The 25,365-nt window shown below is 55.2% G+C and overlaps 1 protein-coding gene across 1 annotated transcript in view; it reads right to left on the minus strand.

Moving 5' to 3' along the window:
• The window catches only part of PHF2 (PHD finger protein 2), a 134,111-nt gene that overhangs the window by 21,725 nt on the left and 87,021 nt on the right, over positions 1-25,365 (minus strand). Inside the window, 5 exon segments of the mRNA XM_017847071.1 lie at positions 375-481; positions 955-1,042; positions 2,360-2,522; positions 3,570-3,756; positions 7,564-7,705. Coding sequence (XP_017702560.1) covers positions 375-481; positions 955-1,042; positions 2,360-2,522; positions 3,570-3,756; positions 7,564-7,705 — 687 coding nt within the window.

Raw genomic sequence — 25,365 nt, forward strand, 5'->3', positions numbered from 1 at the left:
GGGGACCCAGAGCCCACTCACACCCACTCCTCAGCTGGTGACAGAGTGAGGGCTCCACCTTCCCAGTGTGGAGGGTGAAGCAGGTGTGATTGATACCTGCACCAAGGCCACGCACACTCGCCCCTCTCAACCCACAGCCCAGTGTTCATTCTAAAACAAGGGACAGTCCAATCGGAAGGAGAGGCCCAGCCCATTCAATCCAGTCCTGCATTATACAGATGGGGAAACTGAGCCCCAGGGGCTGAGTCCCAAAGGGCCTTGCTCAGGCCACAGGAAGGCGGCACTCACACCCAGACAGTCAGCCCTGACCCAGGTCCGGCTGTCCCCACAGCCAAGAGCCCAGGCTTGGACGCCCGCCCTGGAGTGACCAGTACCTCTGAACGTCTCCAGCAGGTGCTTCCCCATGTACCAGCAGGCAGTTTCAAAGTTGGGAAACTGAGTCAGGCTGCCCAGTTTCAACCTCCTTTCCACTTCATATGCTCTGGAAGCCACCAAACAGCAGTTCTCAGTGCACTGACCATCAAGCAGGTGACACTGGGCACCAATCCAGGCCCCAGACACACCAGCTGAGGCCTCCCCAATGGGCCTTGCACAGCTGCAGAGGTCCAGGGGACAACTGCCCTGGTGGCTGCAGGCCTTGGGGCCCATGACAGCTCTGTCAGTGCCCAAGAAGAGAAGGCAGCAGCCTTTTAAGCAACCCCAACCCCAACCCCACCAAGGGCAACTACAACCGTCCAGCAGCCAGGTCCCTCGGGGAGCCGGCCTGCACTACCCCAGAGCCCACCTCCTCCTTCCCTCCACATCACGAAGAGGCCCACAGAGGCTGACGGTCATGTCCAGGCCTCCCACAGGCGGGCTGTGGCAGGACTCAGCCCAAGGCGTCCAGCACCAACCCAGCTAGAGGGAGGACACTGCCCTACGGAGCCCGAGGGCAGACAGCGCGGCAGGCACTACCTCATCTGCATCTCCACGCTCAGGCTGTGGAGGAAATGTCCCGCGAAGGCCAGGCAGTCCACAGGGGTAAGCGTGGCATAGATCCAGCCTGGGAGAGAGAGGGGAGTGGCTGGTGCCCCACCTTGCTACCATGAATGGGCTTCTCATGGCTCCACATCAGGGAGCGGTGGAGACCAACACAGGCCTTCCCCAGCCCAGCCCAGGATCCAGCACCTGCCTGCCTATACCTTGGTGCCCTGTCCACCTCTGCAGCTTCACCAGCAGCAGCCTGGGGCCTCCCTGGGAGAAGCTCTCTGGCCCTTGTCCAACCCTAGCCTCCATGGAAGGGGTCAGGGGAGAGGCTGTCTCTGAGGTGGCACAGACTAGTCAGTCCAGCCCTGCACAGACAGAGAGACCAAGGCCCAGAGCTGAGGGGACTCACTCAGGCCACCTGAAGGGGCAGTACTCAGACAGAGAGAGGAAGCTTCCAGCCTCTGTCCAGCTACCCAGCCTCCCAACCACGCTCAGGAGCAGAAGACAAGCCCAGGGCAGCTGCATCGCCCCAGAGCTGGGACTGGTCCCCAGGTTATCCTCAGAGACAGAGCCTGGGCCAGACCCTGGGAAATCCACAGCTCTTTCCTAAACAGCTGTGACTGTGAAGAAGCCAACAGAGGGAGGAGGGACCCAGAGATTACAGAAGATTCTGAGGCTTATAAATCATTAAAATATGAGGGCTTCAGTTTGATACTTATTTAGAATGAAAAAAAAAAAAACCCTATAAAACGATTTAAAATCTGAACACCAATTGGCTATTTGATGATACTACGGAATTGCTGTTAATTATTCATTTTCGAGGTGTGAGAACAGTATTGCAGCTATGTTACTTTAGAAGGAAAGGAAGTCCTTCAGAAATAGTGGAATATTTAAGTGAAACAGCAGGATGTCTGGGATTTGTTCTACCATAATCTAGGGGCACACAGTGGCTCATGATGGGCTTTCTCCCCAGCACAGACTCAAAATGTCCCCTACTATTGCCTTAATTAGCAGCTAGCGCCCTCCTCCCTCACTGGCTCTGACGCTGTGGCTGCTGTCCCTGCACAAGGCTCTCTGAGCTGGGTCTCCAGCCGTGGGCTCGGTCACAGTGAGCCCAGCCAGGCTGTGAAGGCGGCTGACTGGCTGTGCAGCTCCAAGGTGGCCTCGGTGGTGAGGAGTGCTCATGCTGACCAGACAAAACAAGCCCCGTGGCTGGCCCCTCTGTGGGGACTGGGCTGGGGTGGCGGTAAGCTCCGGACAAGGGAGCAGGCACACCAGGGACGCTGAGAGACCCCGTGGGACAGGGGTCTCTTAAGGCCCAAGGGACAGGGCAGTAAGCTTGATGAGGCCCGGCAATCCCTAGGACACGGTCCCCAAAGCTGCCCGCACTCACCTGATGGGATGAAGAGGGTCTGGCCCTGCTTGACGATGCACTTGTAGCATTTGTCGACCTGGTCGGCAAAGAACATCTCGCTGTGGTTAGAGGCAGACCGCCAGCGCTCATACAGGGAGATGTTGGCCGAGGCCGGCCTGATGAGATAGAAGGTCTTCTCCCCCTGCCAAGAGAGCCTGTTGGCAGAGCCGCCCACGCCGGGATGCGGGGGTAGGGGTGCAAGTGACAGGTCCTAAAGTGAAAAGTACCCTGCCCAGGTCCACGACTCCTGCCTGCAACACTGAGGGCACAGGTGCTTTGCAATTCAGAAGTGTGGGTGTTAGGAAGGTTCTGGGTATCTGGGCCCCCAGCACAGTCAAGAGCTAAAGCCCATAATCCCACATTACATTGTTTTGAGGCACTACAAATGCTGTGGGTGCCCAGGCTGCAAATAAAGCTGTAACTGGGTAACAAAAGCATTCCAGGTAGCTCCACTCTTGAGAGCCATTTGGATCCCAGGCTGGGTCAAATAATGCCACTGTGTCCCTGGCAGTCTTACGGCAGGCCCCAGGAGGGGTTCTGCACCGGGAGCAGCAAGACCCCTGTCCTACTGCAATGGGACCAAGGCAGGTTCCGAGAATGCCCCAGTGACTTGCTCAAGGCCTCCCAGAGGTGGGACAAGCACGCGCACCCGCCCAGCCCCAGGTCCAGCTCCAGTTGGTCTGCAGAAGGTCAGTTAGCAACTGGGGGAGCCCACAACTTAGGGTTTCCTTTGTTCCTGTTGCTATTTATGTCTCATTTTTCTTCTAGCTTCCCTCTCTCAGCCTTGATGATGAAGCACCTAGCCTTCCCTGCCCACTCAGATGCCCCCATCCTGCCCACTGGCTCCTGTGCGGGGCCCTGGCTATGGCTGGCCCCTCTTCCAGGATGTGTTTGCAACACCCCCCTTTCTCCTCTAAGTGCACGGTCACCCAGCGGCCTCACCCAATTGTTAATGAGCCTGAATCCCATTAGAACAAGGAGACACTCATGCGATTCTCTGGTCCCACATGCACCCCTGCCCCTCCACCCAGAGACATCTCCAGAGGCCTCCTGTCCCAGGGATGGACGGTCCAGGGCCCTCTGGGGAGTGGCATCCTGGCCACAGTCAGGACTTGTGGGGACTGCAGACAATCCTGCAGATGGGTCATGGTCATGGCAAGGCTGAGGTGCCCCGAGGGGCATGGCTCACCTTGAGCACGTGGTACCAGGCGGAGGCGCCCCCAGAGTCGATGTGGAAGTCGGTGTAGCTGTCCTTCACGCAGATCAGGCAGTACTTGGTCACTTTGGGCTTGGCCAGCAATGCATCATCTGGCCAGTAGTTTTCTACCCAGGACAGTTTCTTCACAATGTCAGGTGGCTCCACGAAGCTAGACATTCTGGGGGTGGGAGAGGAAGGTGGTGAGGGAACCTGGGACTCCCTTTTTGATGTCCCCTGGAGAGGGGAACAGGCTCTGTGAGGCATGTCCCACACACTCTCACCACCTGCAGGTCATGTGTCACAGCTCCCATCTCACAGAGGAGCAAAATCACAGAGAGCAGAACAAGCCCAGGCACTGGCTGTGGCCCTGGCAGGAGACTGGGTCTGATGTTGGCCTCCACCCTCAGAAGACGATGGGAAGGCCCCCAAACCATCCACCCCAAGAGGGAACCTCCTTTCCTGGGAACTGGAAAGCAAGTCTTTCCCGACTGGCCACATGCACGTGGCTATGGTGCATGGGCTGGAGCATAGATATCATTTCTCACGCTCAGCCCAGGTGCCTCTGGCGTCACCTGGATAACAGCCACTGCTCTCCAGAGCTGACAACAGGGCGCCCACGAACCCTGGCCATGTCAGGTCACTGTCAAATCCAGCCAACTCATATCCAGAGAAGATAGGGAGATGCAGAGGCAGTCTTCGATTCAATGAAATGTCACTGTCCTGGATAAAATGCGTTACATTTCATCAAAAACGTCAAATTAGCCTGGGCACAGTGGCTCACGTCTGTAATCTGAGCATTTTGGGAGGCAGAGGTGGGCGGACCACGAAGTCAGGTGTTCGAGACCAGCCTGGCCAACATGGCGAGACACGACACTGTCTCTACTAAAAATACAAAAACTAGCTGGGCATGTTGGTGTGCCTGTAATCCCAGCTACTTGGGAGGCTGAGGCAGGAGAATTGCTTAAACCCAGGAGGCAGAGGTTACAGTGAGCTGAGATCACCCCACTGCCCTCCAGCCTACACAACAGAGCGAGACTCTGTCTCCAAAAAAAAGAAAAAGAAGTCAAGCTCAACAGCACCCGTGTAGTGACATTTCAGCTGCCACTAAGAACCAGATCTGGGAGTTCTTGCCTCCAGGAAGACAGGGTCTGTCATGTCTCTGTCAGCCCATCTGCAAGTGCTGCTGTCTCTACCCAAAGGCCACACCAACCTAGACAAGCTGTCCCTGGACAAGACTGTCACAAATCACAAGCAGAGTCCCGCCACCCCAATCCTACCAGCTTCAGTCACAGACCTCACCTTTAAATCTCCAGCATGTTCCAAACTAGCACCTTTCTCCATCCCCCATGAGTCCTCATCGCCCCCATTCACAACCACTGCCAACCTCTGAAACCTCAGCAGTCTGGGCACACTGCCGCCCACAGGAGAGGGTTCCCTGCCACAAGGGCCCTCATGACCCATCTCCAGGCATGTCCTTCAAACACCACACACCACAGGGGCCAGGCTGTCCCTGCCTCCTACCACACCCTCAAACGTCCTTCTTCCCCTTGCTTGGCCTGTTTAGGTGCAGGCCACGTCTTCCTCTGAGTTGGCAGGGGGTTGGTCCTCGAAGCCCCCATGGACACGCAAGGCCACCATGAGCAGAGTCCAGATGTGACGTGTGTCTGAATTACCAGCAGTGGGCACATCACCCTAGACCTGCCACACAGCAGGCATCTCTCTGGTCTGGGGGTACACTGGTCACTGTGGGCCCCCCTGAAGCAGAAGGCCCCAAGAGCTACCCCAGACAGCACATGGGGTCAGGCCTGACCTTACCTGCTTGACCAACATCCTTGGGGACAGACTTAATGATGAAGCAGAGCCCACTCCATGGCCCCCACCCAAGCCCATGTGAAGGCTCTGGTAGGTAAGTGCCCAACAAAAGTTGCAAACAACCCCCTAATGGTCCACGGACTAGGCCTGTGGAAACAGGAGGCAAAGGGATGGCCCTGAAAGGCCCAACAGAAAACCACATGCCAAAGTACCATCTCTCCCTAGCTCTATAACCCAGACATCTCTCTGTGAGAACCCCTCAACCCAGGCAGGGCAGTAAATTAAGTTGATGGAAACACGACTCAGTTATGTTGTTTGGTACCAAAGCAATACATACCACCTTCTCTGATACCATAACCCACTCCAGTTCCCTTTTTGCCTTTGCTGTTAGGAAGCTCAAACCAAACTGAAAGCTCATTACTATTTGTTTTTTTTTTTTTTAATTTTTAAAATAAACACAGGATCCTGCTTTGTTGCCCAGGCTGGTTGCAAACTCCTGGCCTCAAGTGACTCTCCTGCCTCAGCCTCCCAAAGTCCTGGGATTACAGGCATGAGCCACCATGCACAATCATATTACCTTTTTGTGACTCTTGGTATAGTTTTGTATTCTCTTTCTTGGTGTGGTTTTAGCTAATACTTTTGTTTCTCCCTACCTGCCCCTTTGCACATGTTATGTGCTTTCAGGAAACAAGCATGACGGAAATGATGAAGACTGAAGCCATCCTTAGCCACCCATGCCTTACAGTGACTGAGTGTTCTGGATCGTTCCCAGGAGCCAGCAGGAGGGCAGAGACGATGTGTTGGAGAGGGGGTGAGGGGTGGATCCAGGGCAGGCACCAACCACACCCAAGCCAGCAGCCCGTGGGGAGAACAAGGTCAGAGCCACAAAGTGCAGGGCCAGCAGCTCTGCCACCAGGAAGCCAGGCTAGTGTAGGTCAGCCCTGACAGAGGATGCCCCAGCCAGTGACTGCAGGGCTGACGACAACTAGCGCCAGGAACTCAGGGGGACCAGGCCAACCAAGGCATATCTGTGTGGGGCCCGCCTTGCCTGGAAAGCAGGGAGGTGGGTCACAGAAGCTGCCCCTGCAGTATCTCGTGTGTGAGTGTAGGCGTCTACACGGGTGTGTGCAGGTGTTGGTAACTGTGCCAGGGATGCAGGTGTTAGGAGTGTGAGTGTGCCAGTGAGTCAGTATCTCAATGCATCAAGGAAGTGCCTGTCATAAGCGTGTCATGAGTCTATTGACTGTGTTTGAGTGTGTCAGTGTCTGTGTATCAGGAGTGTGCCCGTGAATGTCCATGAGTGTGTGTATCACATGTCCATGTCGTATGAGCGGTATTGCCGGTGTGTTGTGAATATGTCAGAAGTGTGTCAGCGAATGTGTCCATGTGTGAGTGTACACTGTGTTGGTGAGTGCTGAGTGTGTGTCACGTGTGTCCATGTGTCCGCTAGTGTGTCGTGTCTATGAATGTGTCATGAGTACGTCCATGAGTGTTGATGTGTTGTGTCACGAGTGTGTTGGCGAGTGTGTCCATTAGTGAGTGCACCACGCATCGGTGTCTGTGAGTAGGTATGAGGTATCATGACTGTGGGTGCGTGACATATCTATGGGTGAGCGTGTCATGAGTATGTCCATGAGTGAATGTGAGGGTCAGAGTGTCATGAATGTCTCATGCATTGGAGTGTTCAAGAGTCAGTGTGTCATGAGTGTGTCCACGAGTGGGCGTCATGAGTATTGGTGTGTCCATGAATAAGCGTTGAATGTTCTGTGTCCAGAAGTGGGTGTGTTATAGGTCTCAGTGTGTCATGAATGTGTGCCTTCTGGAAAAAAACTACACACCGTTACCAATGGTTCTCTCTGAGCAGTGGGATGGGCAGGGCCAAGACCAGAGGATGCTTTGCCTTTCTGCTCCTTTTTTTTGTTTGAATTGTTCTCAATGTGTCACCTTCATACTTTAAAAAGAGAAACAGTCAGTTGTGGGCCAGCCTTAAAGAAAAAAAAAAAAAAGAGGAAAAAATGAAAAAATTTAGAGAGAGAGAGACAGGAAAAATCAGTGCGTGTCGTGTGCAGTATTCCAACTCTGAGACCTTCGCCCTGTGCTTCTCACCAAGGACGGCACAGCGCCCCTGCCCCTGCCCCTGCCCCAACCCCACACCCCAGGTGGCAGCACTCACCGGGTGTCGGAGAACTCGAGATTGGTGACGTTGAGGACCCGTTTGCGGTTGGTGCTGTAATAATAGTCCACAAACTCCTTCAGCTTCATCTTGCAGTCCTTCTGCTTGGTGACATCTGTCACATCCACACTCCGCTCCGGCCCTGGGGAGGTGGCGGGAGGAGCTTGAGCACCCTGGGAAGGTGGCACAGCCTCCCTGAGGCCAGGATGTGTGGAGTGGACACACAGCCTTGGCTGCCCTCACACACAGCAGGAGCTGCCAGGGGCTGGGTGCAGAGGCTCTAGGTGCCAACGTCCAGCTTCACCTGCCTGCTTTTCCCCTGGCTCAACAAAGTACCCTGACCACTCTTCCTCTGACCTGGTGATGCTGCAAGGCAGCCAGGTCACAGGCCTCAGCGAGGGTGGCCAGATTAACAAATAAAAAAACACAGGACGCCTGGCCTGCCTGAATTTCAGACGAACAGCAAATACATTTTAGTGTATGTTTCAAGTAATTCATGAGACATACCTACATTTTAAAAATTAAGCTATCAAAACCCCTGCACTTCTAGGGCACCTATTCATTACTCTGAGAATTGGCAAACTGATAAATAAAGGGAAAAGGCTTTTCTGTAGTTGACAAAGAAAAGTTCAGGATAACCAGATGAGCTGAGAGGAAAATTTCTTTACAAAAGACTCATGACTGATAGAAGGAGAAGGAAGGACAGAATTGCCAGTCGCCCTTTGCAATAGTTCTCTATGGCTCCTCTGACCACAAACTGCAAGGCCATGGGATTAGTGTGGACAGATGAGGTGGGTGCCGGGGCCACTGGCCTTGTCTGCATCACTGCAAGAGTGTGGTCAGGCACGATAGGCCTCCCCACGGATGGAAGCACACCCACTCAGAGGGAGTCCTGCCAAAAACCTGAAGGCAAGTCAAACAAGCCTCTAGCCACGAGTTTCTAGGAAACACCTGGGACAGAGGGACCTGCTTAGTGATACCACTGGGGACGCTGGCAACAGAATCCTGGATGTGGGACATTCTGCAGGACCAACATGGCCTTTTCTCCAACAAACCAACAGGATAAAACGAAATGGGGCTGTCAGAATAAAAGAGACTTCAGGGATATAAAAACCAAATGCAATGTGAGGGTCTCATTTGGATTCCACAGCCAAATGTAAAAAGGCACTTTTGAGGCAACTGGGAAGAATTAAACTGGGTCTTACATGCACCAAGGAATTACTGTTAATATTATCGAGTGCGATGATGGAATTGTGATTATATATTTTTTAAATTGTCTGCTAGAGCTATGTACTAGAATTTTTATGGGTAAAATGATGTATGTAAAAAGAATTTTTCTTTTTTCTTTTTTTGAGATGGAATCTCATTCTGTCTCCCAGGCTGGAGTGCAGTGGCACGATCTTGGCTCACTGCAACCTCCACCTCCCAGATTCAAGTGATTATTCTGTCTCAGCCTTCTGAGGAGCCGGGACTACCAGTGCCATCATCAAACCCACCTAATTTCTGTATTTTTAGTGGAGACGGGGTTTTGCCATGTTGGCCAGGCTGGTCTTGAACTCCTGGCCTCAAGAAATCCACCCACCTCAGCCTCCTAAAGTGCTGGGATTACAAGCGTGAGCTACCATGCATGATCAGAATTCCTTTTAAAATACTACAAGATAACAAAAAAGTAGGGAGACAGAAAATCAGCCGAAAGCTGGTGGTTTTTGTTTCCGGTGCTACGTGCATGCGGGTTTACTGTTTCTCTAATTTTGTGCGTGTTTAAAAAGTTCCATCATAAAAAAAAAATTAAGAGGAAAATGAAAGACATAGAAGCAATACAAACTACGAACCATCTCCTCCCTGCTTTTTCAGGGACAGCTGTGAAGGGAACAGGGCCAGGGGACAAACCAGGCCCCACCCGCATGATTAGGTGAGTCCAGGGTCTTGGTGGCAGGGTAGGACCCACCTCTCAGAGCTGTGGAAGGGAGGAAATTAGCTCTTACATGGGAAGAGCTTAGAAAAGTGCCTGGCACTGGGCAGGCCCTCACTATGTGTTAGATGTTATCCTGCATGCACCATGCCAGGGTCTGGGAAAGTGAGAAAGAGCACTGGCCCGGTGAGCATGAACATTACAGTGGGGGTACACAAGGCTGCCTGACCAGCACTGTGCACCAAGACAGAAACAGCCCACCAGATGGCCATGGCCCCCTCTCAGGCAAACCTGTGGGAAAGCCGAGCACAGGCGAGACCAGGCGCTGGATCCCAGCTCAGGGCAGGATCAGCCACAGAGCTAGTGCCACGGCTCTAACTATGTCCAGCCTGCCCTCCTCCTCAGTAAGAACCCCACAGAATCAGCCCCTCTGCATGGATACCCAATACCCTCACCCCAGGTCCCGGGATGAGCACTTTCTAGCCCCTCTTCCTGAGATGTCTGACAGCTACCACGGTGCTCGTTCTTCCTCCTCACCACGAGTTTGGGAGCCCAGTCTCGGTAGCCCCAGGGTGGCCATGTGGCTCCAAAGAAAATCCATGGCCCTAGCCCCCTGTTGAAATGGAACTTGATGGCCTCCTGGTGGGTGCCCTTATGTGCCCACAGGCTTGTAAAGGTGACCTCATTTCACCTCCAGCACATACCCCATGAGGGGTGCACAGAGGAAGAGAGTGAGGCTCAGAGCGGTGGGGCCAGTCATCTCGGAGCCCCAGCACTGAGAGGCCAGTGTGCCTGCCTGCCCATCTTCTGTCCTGGGCGTTTGCCCATTCAGGGTTGTTCCTCCCCAGGCTGGCCATCCAGGCATCCCCCATGAGCACCTTGAGGCCCTGCAACCATGTGGGCCTCCATGCTTGGCCATGTGGCCGCTGACCTGTCAGGGACACTGCTAGGTGTGCTGGCCTCTCCCTGCCGCTGCCTCTTGAATGGCACCCCCACAGGTGCCTCCTCTACCCACAAGTGCCCACCTGAGCCCAGTAGCTCTGGAGGGGACATGAAATGGGTGCTGCTGATGGCAATGGCACTGGCTAGAACCCAGATGGAATCCAGATGAGGAGATTCTGGTGCCATGGGGGCAGGTCACGGTGCAGATGAGGAGGGCCAGGCCCTTAATCAGGCAGCCAGGATGGGGACATGGGCCCGCACCACCAGGGCCTCCCAGGCATGGCAGTGTCAAGTAGCACCCACAGTAATGCAATTCATAGCTGCCAGAATCAAAGGGTCTCCCAGACCAGCCCCCACTTTGCAGTCACAGTATCTGGGAGGGCAAGGAATCTGCCAGGTCATTTGTCATCTCAGTGGGATTCAGGGTCTGATCTAAGAGTACCGGGAACAGAGTACAGTGAGCCTTGAGGCTCCCCTGCTCACGGCACACATGGGACACAGCCAGGGTGCGGGGAAACAGCATGCACAGTGGTGGGTGCCCCAGCACTCCCGGCTCCAGTCCCAGAGCAGTGGTGGATGCCCCAGCACTCCCGACTCCAGTCCCAGAGCACTGTGAAGGGGATGGCACTTACCCACGTAGTTCTCGACGTCGCTGACATAGAACGTGGGGCCGGGACAGCCAGACCCAGCCCATCTTTCTTAGGGACAAGGATGGGCTCGGTGAAGCCGTGCTCCTCCATATAGCCCAGTGTAAGCTGACTGCCTGGCACACGGGCCACCACGTCTTCAGCACTGCAGAGAAGCACAGGTCAGAGGCCACATCAGGTCAGAGGCCACATCGGGCCTGAGGCCTCCTATACCAGGATAGGTGTGGACAGGGTCTCGGCACTGGAGAGGCAAGCCTGGGTCTGGCCACCCACCTCCCATAGCCACAGGAGGAGGCCTGGCCATGATGTCACACGTGGGACCATAGGGCAGCCAGGGCAGATGACTCCAGAACCCCACTGTTTGGGGAGCAGGGACATGGGGTCTCACACATGTCAGACGGAAATGTCGAGAGGTGACAAGGGCTTGTCCTTCCCAACAAGACAGAGAGGCAAGAGGCGCCTGGGCCTAAGCAAGGTTGCTCCCCACCACCAGCACCCAGGCTGACCCATAGGTGAGGATGGGGCAGCTCCTCCACTGCACCTCCCATGCACCCCTTCCCAGCTAGGTGCTTCTCCCCGGCAGGGTCACCAAATCACAGCTCAGGAACAAGAGCCACTAAGACGGCTCTGATATTGGGAAGGCCTTGGACAAAGCCACATAGACAGCACGGGGTGAAAACTAGGTCTCCTGTCTCTCTCTCGCCCTGCCTAGCCTGTCCCCACATTCCTGCCCCAGAGGAAGCAGCAGAGGTGCAGGGCTGGGAGGAGGCCCCTGGCTGGCAAGGATGAACAGCATGTGCGGTGTCAGCCCCAAGGACCCAGACAAGAGCATCCAATCCTGGCCTGCTCCCTACTGGACATGGCCACCACCACAGGGCCAGAGGCAGATGANCATTCATCGAGTCATTCATTCATCCATCCATCTACTCATCCATTCGTACATCTATTTATTCATTCATTCATCCATTCATCCATCTAGCCATTTAGCCATCCACTCATTTGCTCATGCATTCATTCATGCTTGCCCTGTTAAAGAGAACACAAAAGTGTCCCACTACACCCCTGTGATACTGGCCCTGAAGTGTCCTGGCCCCAGGAAGTGGATAACAACCTCCTCCTGGCAGAAGCTCACACTCAATGGTGCTTGATCTCAGGGGTTTATGGTCCCTGAAGCCCAGACCTAAGATCCTCTAGTCAGAGTAGGTCTTCAGGGCTGGGCCCATCTCTCTCACTGTCCACAGGGGCTCAGACTATCAGGGCAACCCTGGTCCTGTCCTCATCCCTAAACCCCTCCCCTCCAATGGCACTCTCCCTGTTGTTTCTGCACAGACACCTCATCTACCTTCAGGTTTTAACCTCAATGCCTTGGCCCCAGGGAGGACCCAGGGTTTCTTTGTCCCATGGCAACTACTCATCTGGCTAGGAAACCTAAACTAGACATCCCTTCCTGGAAAACCACCATGCCTCCTCCACCAGGAGGCCCTCTTGGGTGCCACCTCTGCCACAGCACACACACATTGTGTTGCCTTCCTCAATGAGGGCCCCTCTCCAGGCCCACTGCTCTGTGGCTTGCTGGCACAGCCTGTCTACTCTGGGGGGTCTGGACCTGGATGCGGCAGGACTGGGTCAGGACCAGGCAGGGAAGTGCATCTTCTGGGCAAACTGAGCCCACAGCAAGAGCCCAGACCCCTACATCTTCCCAGGTGCCCCGGGGAACAAGGACAATGGGTCCTAGCTATCTCCATGGGCCTGGCCCCAAGAGATGTTGCAGCACCTCTGGTGCTGAGGTGGGGAGTCAGGGTGAGGGGGGCCCACCTTGCCCTTCTTGGGCGGCTCCATCTTGGTCAGTGCCTCCTTGGTGTGGGCTTCGAGCAGGTCCAGGTTGGGGATGGTGGGTGAGGCTGACTCCCGGGACTTCTTCCCTTTCTTCTTGCCTCCATCTTTGAGCTTCAGTGTTTTGGGGGGCCTTGGGGCTTAGGGGCTTTGGCTTGGGGATTTTGGACGGCTTGGGCATCTTCACAGTTTTGGGAGTCTTTTTTTTGGACACTTTCTCCAGGAGGGATTGAGGTGGGGTGGCCTCAATGGGAGATGGGGGCTCCTCCTTCTCCCGGTCCCCATCACACACCTCATCTGACGAAGCGACAATATTCACTTCCGGTCGGACGGCTTTGGAGGCATTCTGGGATACAGAAAGGACAGGGTCACATGCTGCTTCTGCCAAACTGTGGCCCAGGAGGGTCTACACACCAGGACGCTGGAGACCCTCACTGCCAGGCTGGTAGGGAGCTGTCAGTCCGGAAAGGCTCAGCTACCCCACACCATCATGTGACACACTCACACCCAACCCACACTGTTGTGTGACACACTCACACCCAACCCACGCTGTTGTGTGACACACCCGTCACATGCCATCAGTCACTTGCTTTCCCCAAGGCTCTTCTGTTCTACCCCAGCACAGCAGCTGAGGGCTCATCCAGGATCACACAAGCTGGGACTTGAGGGGCTAAGTCAGGGGTTCCTCCCACAGAGTACCCTCCCCATGGGAGATTCAGAGAGGCTGGTGCCATCTCTCAGTCCCTACACACTCACACCAGAACACAGACCCAGCCAGAGACCTGGGACCCCGAGCCCTCACAAAAGCAAGCTCGCCCAGGAAAGTGCAGGGAGGACTGTCTGGGGCACTGGCCTTCCTGGAGCTGGCAGCTGTCTGTCAGGTTGGCCCCTGGGCCCAGAGAAAGACAGGCCGGCCCTCCCCCATCCCCCGGGGATTCAGCCCAGCACCTGGACATGGCCCCACCTCACTGAGCCGGATCTCTTTGGCCAGGTCTTTGATGAGCTGTGAAGGTTTGAAGTGCTCCGGGAGCTCGTCCTCATGCTCTGCCAAAGCCTGCAGGACAACCGGGCCCAGGGTCAGCACCAGACACGTCCCGTGGCCCTGACATACCCCTGCATTCTTGCAGGCTCTTGCCTGACTGTCAAGCCACTCTGATCAGCATGAGGCGAGGGGCTTCCCAGCCAAACTCTGCCCTGGCAAGAGGTCTCTGCTGTGAGCCCCCATCAACAGGGGGACAAACCGAGTACCGAGAGAACGAGCTTGCCTGAGGCCACCACCAGCTGGCCATGGAGTGGACATGGGCCCCATCCCTTCTTCCTGGTCAGAGGCCACTCCACCTGGTCACCTGGCTGAGATGAGCTGGGAGGGGAGCCATGGACTGCCCTGGGTCTTGAGACCTGAGGGAGGTGGTGGCTGCAGGATGGCCCTGGGAGTACACTGGCTACCTCTCCTGCGTGGGCCATCCATGAGAGAGGCAGGCTGCACACAGTATTCCCTGCAGCCTGGTGTTCCTGAAAGCTGCCTGTAAATCTCCACTGTCCCTCTCTGGCCTGGGAGAGGGTCCTCCCCTCAGGAGCGGGCATAGCGCCTCTGCACAATGAGAGTCCCAGCAGGAAACACTGTCCCAGAGGGTGCCCAAGGCTGAGTCAGACCTTCCCCTCCCTTCTGTAGCTAAAACCAAGGGAAGATGCTAAGGAACACAGGAAGTGGCTTCTGTGGGGGCGCGCACAGCGGGAAGAGTCACAGGGAGGGGTGCCCAGGTCACAGAGCAAGGTGGCTGGGGCGCTGCACCCGCTATCAGGCAGCTTAGCTTCTGAGCTAATGCCAGGGCCAGCCAGGAGGAGCTGACAGGGTGTCCCCAGCACTCCCTGTCCTGCAGCCAGCCACTCCCCCAGTCCTTCCCTGCCCCCACGAGGTTCCAGGCCTTTCTGTGCTCAGTGTCATCCCACCATGAGCCATCTGTCCTCCACCCGCAGACCCACCTTCCTCCCAGGAGGCACTGGCACCTGCTCACCCTCCTCCCACCAACTTGTGACCAAGCTGTGAGCCCCTGAGGGAGGGGGCTCTGCATCTACATCTGTCCTCCCCCAGCCTTCAGGTGGCCCAATCAGTGGACAGCAGGGGTGTCTGGGGCAAAGGCACACCCTGGGCCAAGCCAGGCAGGGGAGCACCACCGTCCTTCCCAGGCTGGATCTCACTGAAGCAGGACAAGTCCTGGACATTGTTGCTGGGTCTCCAGGGAGGTCCTCCCGCCTATCACTGCTCTCCTGCCCTAGGCATTTGTGACATGATTCCTACCTGCTTCTTTGTCCACGATCGGAAAGCACCATTGAGAATTTTAGCTCCTTGGACTAGATGAGGAGGCAGCTGCTTCCCAGATTTGTGAGAGCCTGGGAAGGAGACACTGGGTGAGGTGGGTGGATGCCCATTGCCCACAGGTGCCTTCGTGCCCAGCCACAGAGCCAGACCAGGGGACGCCAGGTCCAGCCTTCCAGAGGTCGCCCTCCACCCACGGCCACCAGCTCAACTGCCAACAGTTCCTCTTGGAACCTGGGGGTGCCCGTCCTCCTGGTGGCCTGCCCTGCTTGAGGAAAGACTGGCCCTCCCACCATCCTCCCACCGTCTCACCCTCCCGGCCCCCAACACAGGCTGCCTGGCTCTCCTCACTCTGCCCAGTACCCAGCCCTGCCTGAGCAAGGGGCTACACATGCCAGGACCCAGGCCACAGGCTGTCTCCGGCGCCCACACAAGGCATCCCCAAGCACCTCTTCCCATTTCATGACCCCCCTTAGCACAGTGGAGGGACCAACCACAGTTCAGCTGGGAGGTGTGCTCCTGCTGTGGGCCTCCCTCCCTCTTCCCACTGGAGAGGGCTCCAGGGCTCCAGGGCTCCGACTCACCAGGACCATGGCAGCTCCCTGGGTCCTCTCAGTCCTGGGAGCCAACTGTACTGTCGTCCACTCAGAGAGGGAGGCCCAGGTAGAGAGGACACGGCCACAGTGGCCTAGCTGGCCAGTAGTCAGGCTGGCCCTGTGGGGTGGCTTCCCAGATGCCGCCCTGATCCCTGCCTCCCTGGCACGAGTCCCCTGAGGGCAGGCCTAGACTCCCATCTTGGGCACTTCCTTCTGCCGGAGTCAAGCTCTGGGCTCCACATTTGGGGAGCAATGGGAAAATCTTACTGAAACCTGGCCAGCCACAACTAAGGACCATTTTACCTTCTCAAACTAGGGCCAGAGTGCAAAGGGTTCTGCATAAAAGAACTCTTGGCTGCTATCAAAACCAAAAAAGAAAAACTAAGAGCAACTTCTGGGGAAGGGCACACTGAGAAAGGAAATCACAGATAAATGCAAACTCTCCTGTAGGCTCCCTCATGCTGCTGGGCAGTCTGGAGGCCTGAACAGGGTGGTGGCTGCCAGGAGCCACCTGCTCTCATCTCTGAGGGTATGGCCAGGCAGGACCTGGGACAGAAAGGGCCAGCCCAGGGATGCCACAGTGCATCCACAGAGGGCCAGGACTGAGCCACAAGCCTGCCTCACGGTCCAGCTGCCACGCCCCTGAGGGATCCTAAGGGGACCCAGAGCCCACTCACACCCACTCCTCAGCTGGTGACAGAGTGAGGGCTCCACCTTCCCAGTGTGGAGGGTGAAGCAGGTGTGATTGATACCTGCACCAAGGCCACGCACACTCGCCCCTCTCAACCCACAGCCCAGTGTTCATTCTAAAACAAGGGACAGTCCAATCGGAAGGAGAGGCCCAGCCCATTCAATCCAGTCCTGCATTATACAGATGGGGAAACTGAGCCCCAGGGGGCTGAGTCCCAAAGGGCCTTGCTCAGGCCACAGGAAGGCGGCACTCACACCCAGTCAGCCCTGACCCAGGTCCGGCTGTCCCCACAGCCAAGAGCCCAGGCTTGGACGCCCGCCCTGGAGTGACCAGTACCTCTGAACGTCTCCAGCAGGTGCTTCCCCATGTACCAGCAGGCAGTTTCAAAGTTGGGAAACTGAGTCAGGCTGCCCAGTTTCAACCTCCTTTCCACTTCATATGCTCTGGAAGCCACCAAACAGCAGTTCTCAGTGCACTGACCATCAAGCAGGTGACACTGGGCACCAATCCAGGCCCCAGACACACCAGCTGAGGCCTCCCCAATGGGCCTTGCACAGCTGCAGAGGTCCAGGGGACAACTGCCCTGGTGGCTGCAGGCCTTGGGGCCCATGACAGCTCTGTCAGTGCCCAAGAAGAGAAGGCAGCAGCCTTTTAAGCAACCCCAACCCCAACCCCACCAAGGGCAACTACAACCGTCCAGCAGCCAGGTCCCTCGGGGAGCCGGCCTGCACTACCCCAGAGCCCACCTCCTCCTTCCCTCCACATCACGAAGAGGCCCACAGAGGCTGACGGTCATGTCCAGGCCTCCCACAGGCGGGCTGTGGCAGGACTCAGCCCAAGGCGTCCAGCACCAACCCAGCTAGAGGGAGGACACTGCCCTGCGGAGCCCGAGGGCAGACAGCGCGGCAGGCACTACCTCATCTGCATCTCCACGCTCAGGCTGTGGAGGAAATGTCCCGCGAAGGCCAGGCAGTCCACAGGGGTAAGCGTGGCATAGATCCAGCCTGGGAGAGAGAGGGGAGTGGCTGGTGCCCCACCTTGCTACCATGAATGGGCTTCTCATGGCTCCACATCAGGGAGCGGTGGAGACCAACACAGGCCTTCCCCAGCCCAGCCCAGGATCCAGCACCTGCCTGCCTATACCTTGGTGCCCTGTCCACCTCTGCAGCTTCACCAGCAGCAGCCTGGGGCCTCCCTGGGAGAAGCTCTCTGGCCCTTGTCCAACCCTAGCCTCCATGGAAGGGGGTCAGGGGAGAGGCTGTCTCTGAGGTGGCACAGACTAGTCAGTCCAGCCCTGCACAGACAGAGAGACCAAGGCCCAGAGCTGAGGGGACTCACTCAGGCCACCTGAAGGGGCAGTACTCAGACAGAGAGAGGAAGCTTCCAGCCTCTGTCCAGCTACCCAGCCTCCCAACCACGCTCAGGAGCAGAAGACAAGCCCAGGGCAGCTGCATCGCCCCCAGAGCTGGGACTGGTCCCCAGGTTATCCTCAGAGACAGAGCCTGGGCCAGACCCTGGGAAATCCACAGCTCTTTCCTAAACAGCTGTGACTGTGAAGAAGCCAACAGAGGGAGGAGGGACCCAGAGATTACAGAAGATTCTGAGGCTTATAAATCATTAAAATATGAGGGCTTCAGTTTGATACTTATTTAGAATGAAAAAAAAAAAAACCCTATAAAACGATTTAAAAATCTGAACACCAATTGGCTATTTGATGATACTACGGAATTGCTGTTAATTATTCATTTTTCGAGGTGTGAGAACAGTATTGCAGCTATGTTACTTTAGAAGGAAAGGAAGTCCTTCAGAAATAGTGGAATATTTAAGTGAAACAGCAGGATGTCTGGGATTTGTTCTACCATAATCTAGGGGCACACAGTGGCTCATGATGGGCTTTCTCCCCCAGCACAGACTCAAAATGTCCCCTACTATTGCCTTAATTAGCAGCTAGCGCCCTCCTCCCTCACTGGCTCTGACGCTGTGGCTGCTGTCCCTGCACAAGGCTCTCTGAGCTGGGTCTCCAGCCGTGGGCTCGGTCACAGTGAGCCCAGCCAGGCTGTGAAGGCGGCTGACTGGCTGTGCAGCTCCAAGGTGGCCTCGGTGGTGAGGAGTGCTCATGCTGACCAGACAAAACAAGCCCCGTGGCTGGCCCCTCTGTGGGGACTGGGCTGGGGTGGCGGTAAGCTCCGGACAAGGGAGCAGGCACACCAGGGACGCTGAGAGACCCCGTGGGACAGGGGTCTCTTAAGGCCCAAGGGACAGGGCAGTAAGCTTGATGAGGCCCGGCAATCCCTAGGACACGGTCCCCAAAGCTGCCCGCACTCACCTGATGGGATGAAGAGGGTCTGGCCCTGCTTGACGATGCACTTGTAGCATTTGTCGACCTGGTCGGCAAAGAACATCTCGCTGTGGTTAGAGGCAGACCGCCAGCGCTCATACAGGGAGATGTTGGCCGAGGCCGGCCTGATGAGATAGAAGGTCTTCTCCCCTGCCAAGAGAGCCTGTTGGCAGAGCCGCCCACGCCGGGATGCGGGGTAGGGGTGCAAGTGACAGGTCCTAAAGTGAAAAGTACCCTGCCCAGGTCCACGACTCCTGCCTGCAACACTGAGGGCACAGGTGCTTTGCAATTCAGAAGTGTGGGTGTTAGGAAGGTTCTGGGTATCTGGGCCCCAGCACAGTCAAGAGCTAAAGCCCATAATCCCACATTACATTGTTTTGAGGCACTACAAATGCTGTGGGTGCCCAGGCTGCAAATAAAGCTGTAACTGGGTAACAAAAGCATTCCAGGTAGCTCCACTCTTGAGAGCCATTTGGATCCCAGGCTGGGTCAAATAATGCCACTGTGTCCCTGGCAGTCTTACGGCAGGCCCCAGGAGGGGTTCTGCACCGGGAGCAGCAAGACCCCTGTCCTACTGCAATGGGACCAAGGCAGGTTCCGAGAATGCCCCAGTGACTTGCTCAAGGCCTCCCAGAGGTGGGACAAGCACGCGCACCCGCCCAGCCCCAGGTCCAGCTCCAGTTGGTCTGCAGAAGGTCAGTTAGCAACTGGGGAGCCCACAACTTAGGGTTTCCTTTGTTCCTGTTGCTATTTATGTCTCATTTTCTTCTAGCTTCCCTCTCTCAGCCTTGATGATGAAGCACCTAGCCTTCCCTGCCCACTCAGATGCCCCATCCTGCCCACTGGCTCCTGTGCGGGGCCCTGGCTATGGCTGGCCCCTCTTCCAGGATGTGTTTGCAACACCCCCCTTTCTCCTCTAAGTGCACGGTCACCCAGCGGCCTCACCCAATTGTTAATGAGCCTGAATCCCATTAGAACAAGGAGACACTCATGCGATTCTCTGGTCCCACATGCACCCCTGCCCCTCCACCCAGAGACATCTCCAGAGGCCTCCTGTCCCAGGGATGGACGGTCCAGGGCCCTCTGGGGAGTGGCATCCTGGCCACAGTCAGGACTTGTGGGGACTGCAGACAATCCTGCAGATGGGTCATGGTCATGGCAAGGCTGAGGTGCCCCGAGGGGCATGGCTCACCTTGAGCACGTGGTACCAGGCGGAGGCGCCCCAGAGTCGATGTGGAAGTCGGTGTAGCTGTCCTTCACGCAGATCAGGCAGTACTTGGTCACTTTGGGCTTGGCCAGCAATGCATCATCTGGCCAGTAGTTTTCTACCCAGGACAGTTTCTTCACAATGTCAGGTGGCTCCACGAAGCTAGACATTCTGGGGTGGGAGAGGAAGGTGGTGAGGGAACCTGGGACTCCCTTTTGATGTCCCCTGGAGAGGGGAACAGGCTCTGTGAGGCATGTCCCACACACTCTCACCACCTGCAGGTCATGTGTCACAGCTCCCATCTCACAGAGGAGCAAAATCACAGAGAGCAGAACAAGCCCAGGCACTGGCTGTGGCCCTGGCAGGAGACTGGGTCTGATGTTGGCCTCCACCCTCAGAAGACGATGGGAAGGCCCCAAACCATCCACCCCAAGAGGGAACCTCCTTTCCTGGGAACTGGAAAGCAAGTCTTTCCCGACTGGCCACATGCACGTGGCTATGGTGCATGGGCTGGAGCATAGATATCATTTCTCACGCTCAGCCCAGGTGCCTCTGGCGTCACCTGGATAACAGCCACTGCTCTCCAGAGCTGACAACAGGGCGCCCACGAACCCTGGCCATGTCAGGTCACTGTCAAATCCAGCCAACTCATATCCAGAGAAGATAGGGAGATGCAGAGGCAGTCTTCGATTCAATGAAATGTCACTGTCCTGGATAAAATGCGTTACATTTCATCAAAACGTCAAATTAGCCTGGGCACAGTGGCTCACGTCTGTAATCTGAGCATTTTGGGAGGCAGAGGTGGGCGGACCACGAAGTCAGGTGTTCGAGACCAGCCTGGCCAACATGGCGAGACACGACACTGTCTCTACTAAAATACAAAACTAGCTGGGCATGTTGGTGTGCCTGTAATCCCAGCTACTTGGGAGGCTGAGGCAGGAGAATTGCTTAAACCCAGGAGGCAGAGGTTACAGTGAGCTGAGATCACCCCACTGCCCTCCAGCCTACACAACAGAGCGAGACTCTGTCTCCAAAAAAAAGAAAAGAAGTCAAGCTCAACAGCACCCGTGTAGTGACATTTCAGCTGCCACTAAGAACCAGATCTGGGAGTTCTTGCCTCCAGGAAGACAGGGTCTGTCATGTCTCTGTCAGCCCATCTGCAAGTGCTGCTGTCTCTACCCAAAGGCCACACCAACCTAGACAAGCTGTCCCTGGACAAGACTGTCACAAATCACAAGCAGAGTCCCGCCACCCCAATCCTACCAGCTTCAGTCACAGACCTCACCTTTAAATCTCCAGCATGTTCCAAACTAGCACCTTTCTCCATCCCCATGAGTCCTCATCGCCCCATTCACAACCACTGCCAACCTCTGAAACCTCAGCAGTCTGGGCACACTGCCGCCCACAGGAGAGGGTTCCCTGCCACAAGGGCCCTCATGACCCATCTCCAGGCATGTCCTTCAAACACCACACACCACAGGGGCCAGGCTGTCCCTGCCTCCTACCACACCCTCAAACGTCCTTCTTCCCCTTGCTTGGCCTGTTTAGGTGCAGGCCACGTCTTCCTCTGAGTTTGGCAGGGGGGGGTGCGATTGGTCTCTCGAGCCCCCGCATGGACACTCACGGCCACCATGGAGCAGCGTCAGATGATGAGTGTGTCTGAAGTTCCAGCAGTGGGCATACCTTTAGACATGCACAATCGCAGGCATCTCTCTGGTCTGGGAGGGTACACTGGTCACTGTGGGCCCCAGAAAGCAGAAGGCCCCAAGGCTCCCACGCAGCACATGGGGTCAGGCCTGACCTTACGCTGTTGGACCAAACATCCTTAGGGGCAGGAACCTAATGATGAAGCAGAGCCCCTCCATGGCCCCACAGCCCATGTGAAGGCTCTGGTAGTAGGTGCCCAACAAAGTGCAAACCACCCCTTAATGGTCCACGGACTTGTGGCCTGTGGAAACGGAGGCAAAGGGATGGCCCTGAAAGGCCCAACGAAAACCATCATGCCAAAGTACCATCTATCCCTGCTCTTATACCCAGACATTCTCTCTGTGAGGACCCCCTCAACCAGGGAGGGGCAGTAAATTAATGTTGATGGAAACACGACTCAGTTATGTTGTTTGGTACCAAAGCCATACCATACCACCTTCTCTGAACCATACCCTCCAGTTCCCTTTTTGCCTTTGTGTTAGGAAAGCTCAACCAACTGACAACTCATTACTATTTGTTTTTTTTTTTTTTTTAATTTTTAATAAACCACAGGATCCTCTTTGTTGCCCAGGCTGGTTGCCAAACTCCTGGCCTCAGTGACTCTCCTGCCTCAGGCTCCCAAGTCTGGGATACGGCATGAGCCACCATGCACAATCATATTACCTTTTTGTGACTCTTTAGGTTAGTTTTTTCTCTTTCTTGGTGTGTTTTAGATAAATACTTTTGTTTCTCCTACCTGCCCCTTTGCACATGTTATGTGGCTTTCAGGAACAAGCATGACAGGAAATGTAATGAGATGAAGCCATCTTAGCCACATGCCTTACAGTGACTGAGTGTTTCTGTGGGATCGGTTCCCAGGAAGCCAGCAAGGAGGGCAGAGACGATTGTTGGAGAGGGGAGGGTTGGATCCAGGGCAGGCACCAACCACACCAAGCCAGCCAGGACCGTGGGGAGAACAAGGTCAGCCACAAAGTGGGCAAGGGCCAGCAGCTCTGCACCAGGAAGCCAGGGCTGTGTAGGTCAGCCCTGACAGAGGATGCCCCAGCCATGTGACTGCAGGCGAGCAACTAGCGCCAGGAACTCAGGGGACCAGGCAACCTAAGGCATATCTGTGTGGGCCCGCCTTGCTGGAAGCAGGAGGTGGGTCACCGAACGCCGCCCTGCATTTCTCGTGTGTGAGTGTAGGCTCCTACACGGGTGTGTGCAGGGTTGTTGGTACCTGTGCCAGGAGATGCAGGTGTTAGGAAGTGTGAGTGTGCCAGTGAAGTCAGTCTCTCAATGCATCAGGAAGGCCTGTCATAAGCGTGGTATGAAGGGTCTATTGACTGTGTTTGGTGTGTCAGTGTCTGTGTATCAGGAGGGGCCCGTGAATGTTCCATGAGTGTGTGTATCACATGTCCTATGTCCGTATGAGCGGTATTGCCGGTGTGTTGTGATATGTCAGAAGGTGTGTCAGCGAACTGTGTCCATGTGTGAGTTACACTGTGTTGTGGAAGTGCTGGTGGTGTCACGTGTGTCCATGTGTCGCTAGTGTGTCGACTGTCTATGAATGTGTCATGAGTACGGTCATGAGTGTTGATGTTGTTGTGTCACGAGTGTGTTGCGAGTGTGTCCTTGTGAGTGGCACCACGCATCGGTGTCTGTTTGGTTATGGATGAGGTTCATGACTTGTGGGGTGGTGACGTCTATGGGTGAGCGTGTCGATGAGTATGTCATGGTGAATGTGAGGTCAGGTGTCATGAAATGTCTCATGCATTGGATGTGTTCAGAGTCAGGTGTCATGAGTGTGTCCAACGAAGTGGGCTCATGAGTATTGGGGTGTCCGATGAATAAGCGTTGAAGTTGGGTGTCCAGAAGGTGTGTTATATCTCAGGGTGTCCATGGAATGTGTGCCTTCTGGGAAAAAAACTACCGACGTACAATGGTTCTCTCTGGGGAGCAGTGGGATGGGCAGGGCAGACCAAGAGGGGAGGCATGCTTGCCTTTCTTGCTTCCTTTTTTTGTTTGATTGTTCTCAATGTGTCACCTCATAACTTTAAAAGAGAAACAGGTCAGTTGTGGGCCAGCCTTAAAGAAAAAAAAAAACGAGGAAAAAATGAAAAAATTTAGACGACGAGACAAGGAAAAATCCGTGCTGTGGTGTGTGCAGTCTCCAACTCTGGACCTTCGCCTGTGTTCTCACCAAGGACGGCCACAGCGCCCTGCCCCTGCCCCTGCCCCACCCCCACACCCCCAGGTGGCGCATACCGGGTGTCGAGAACTCGGATTGGTGACGTTGAGGGACCCGTTTGCGGTTGTGCTGTATAATGCCACAAACTCCTTCAGTTCATCTTGCAGTCTTCTGCTTGGTGACATTCTGTCACTCCACCTCCGCTCGGCCCTTGGGGTGCGGGAGGAGCTGAGGCACCCTGGGAAGGTGGCACAGCTCCCTAGAGGCCAGGATGTGTGGAGTGGACACACAGCCATTGGCTCGCCCTCACACCACAGCAGGAGCTGCCAGGAGCTGGTGCAGCGGCTCTAGGTGCCAAGTCCAGCTACTGCCTGCTTTTCCCTGGCCTCAACAAAGTACCCTGCCCACTTTCCTCTGGACCTGGTGATGCTGCCAGGCGCAGGTACAGGCCTCAGCGAGTGTGGCCAGTTAACAATAAAAATAAAAAAACACAGGACGCCTGGCCTGCCTGAATTTCAGACGAACAGCAAATACATTTTAGTGTATGTTTCAAGTAATTCATGAGACATACCTACATTTTAAAATTAAGCTATCAAAACCCCTGCACTTCTAGGGCACCTATTCATTACTCTGAGAATTGGCAAACTGATAAATAAAGGGAAAAGGCTTTTCTGTAGTTGACAAAGAAAAGTTCAGGATAACCAGATGAGCTGAGAGGAAAATTTCTTTACAAAAGACTCATGACTGATAGAAGGAGAAGGAAGGACAGAATTGCCAGTCGCCCTTTGCAATAGTTCTCTATGGCTCCTCTGACCACAAACTGCAAGGCCATGGGATTAGTGTGGACAGATGAGGTGGGTGCCGGGGCCACTGGCCTTGTCTGCATCACTGCAAGAGTGTGGTCAGGCACGATAGGCCTCCCCACGGATGGAAGCACACCCACTCAGAGGGAGTCCTGCCAAAACCTGAAGGCAAGTCAAACAAGCCTCTAGCCACGAGTTTCTAGGAAACACCTGGGACAGAGGGACCTGCTTAGTGATACCACTGGGGACGCTGGCAACAGAATCCTGGATGTGGGACATTCTGCAGGACCAACATGGCCTTTTCTCCAACAAACCAACAGGATAAAACGAAATGGGGCTGTCAGAATAAAAGAGACTTCAGGGATATAAAACCAAATGCAATGTGAGGGTCTCATTTGGATTCCACAGCCAAATGTAAAAGGCACTTTTGAGGCAACTGGGAAGAATTAAACTGGGTCTTACATGCACCAAGGAATTACTGTTAATATTATCGAGTGCGATGATGGAATTGTGATTATATATTTTTTAAATTGTCTGCTAGAGCTATGTACTAGAATTTTATGGGTAAAATGATGTATGTAAAAGAATTTTCTTTTTTCTTTTTTTGAGATGGAATCTCATTCTGTCTCCCAGGCTGGA

This window comes from Rhinopithecus bieti, unplaced genomic scaffold (genome assembly GCF_001698545.2).
Source record: "Rhinopithecus bieti isolate Rb0 unplaced genomic scaffold, ASM169854v2 scaffold_29034, whole genome shotgun sequence".
Taxonomy (NCBI): Eukaryota; Metazoa; Chordata; class Mammalia; order Primates; family Cercopithecidae; genus Rhinopithecus; species Rhinopithecus bieti.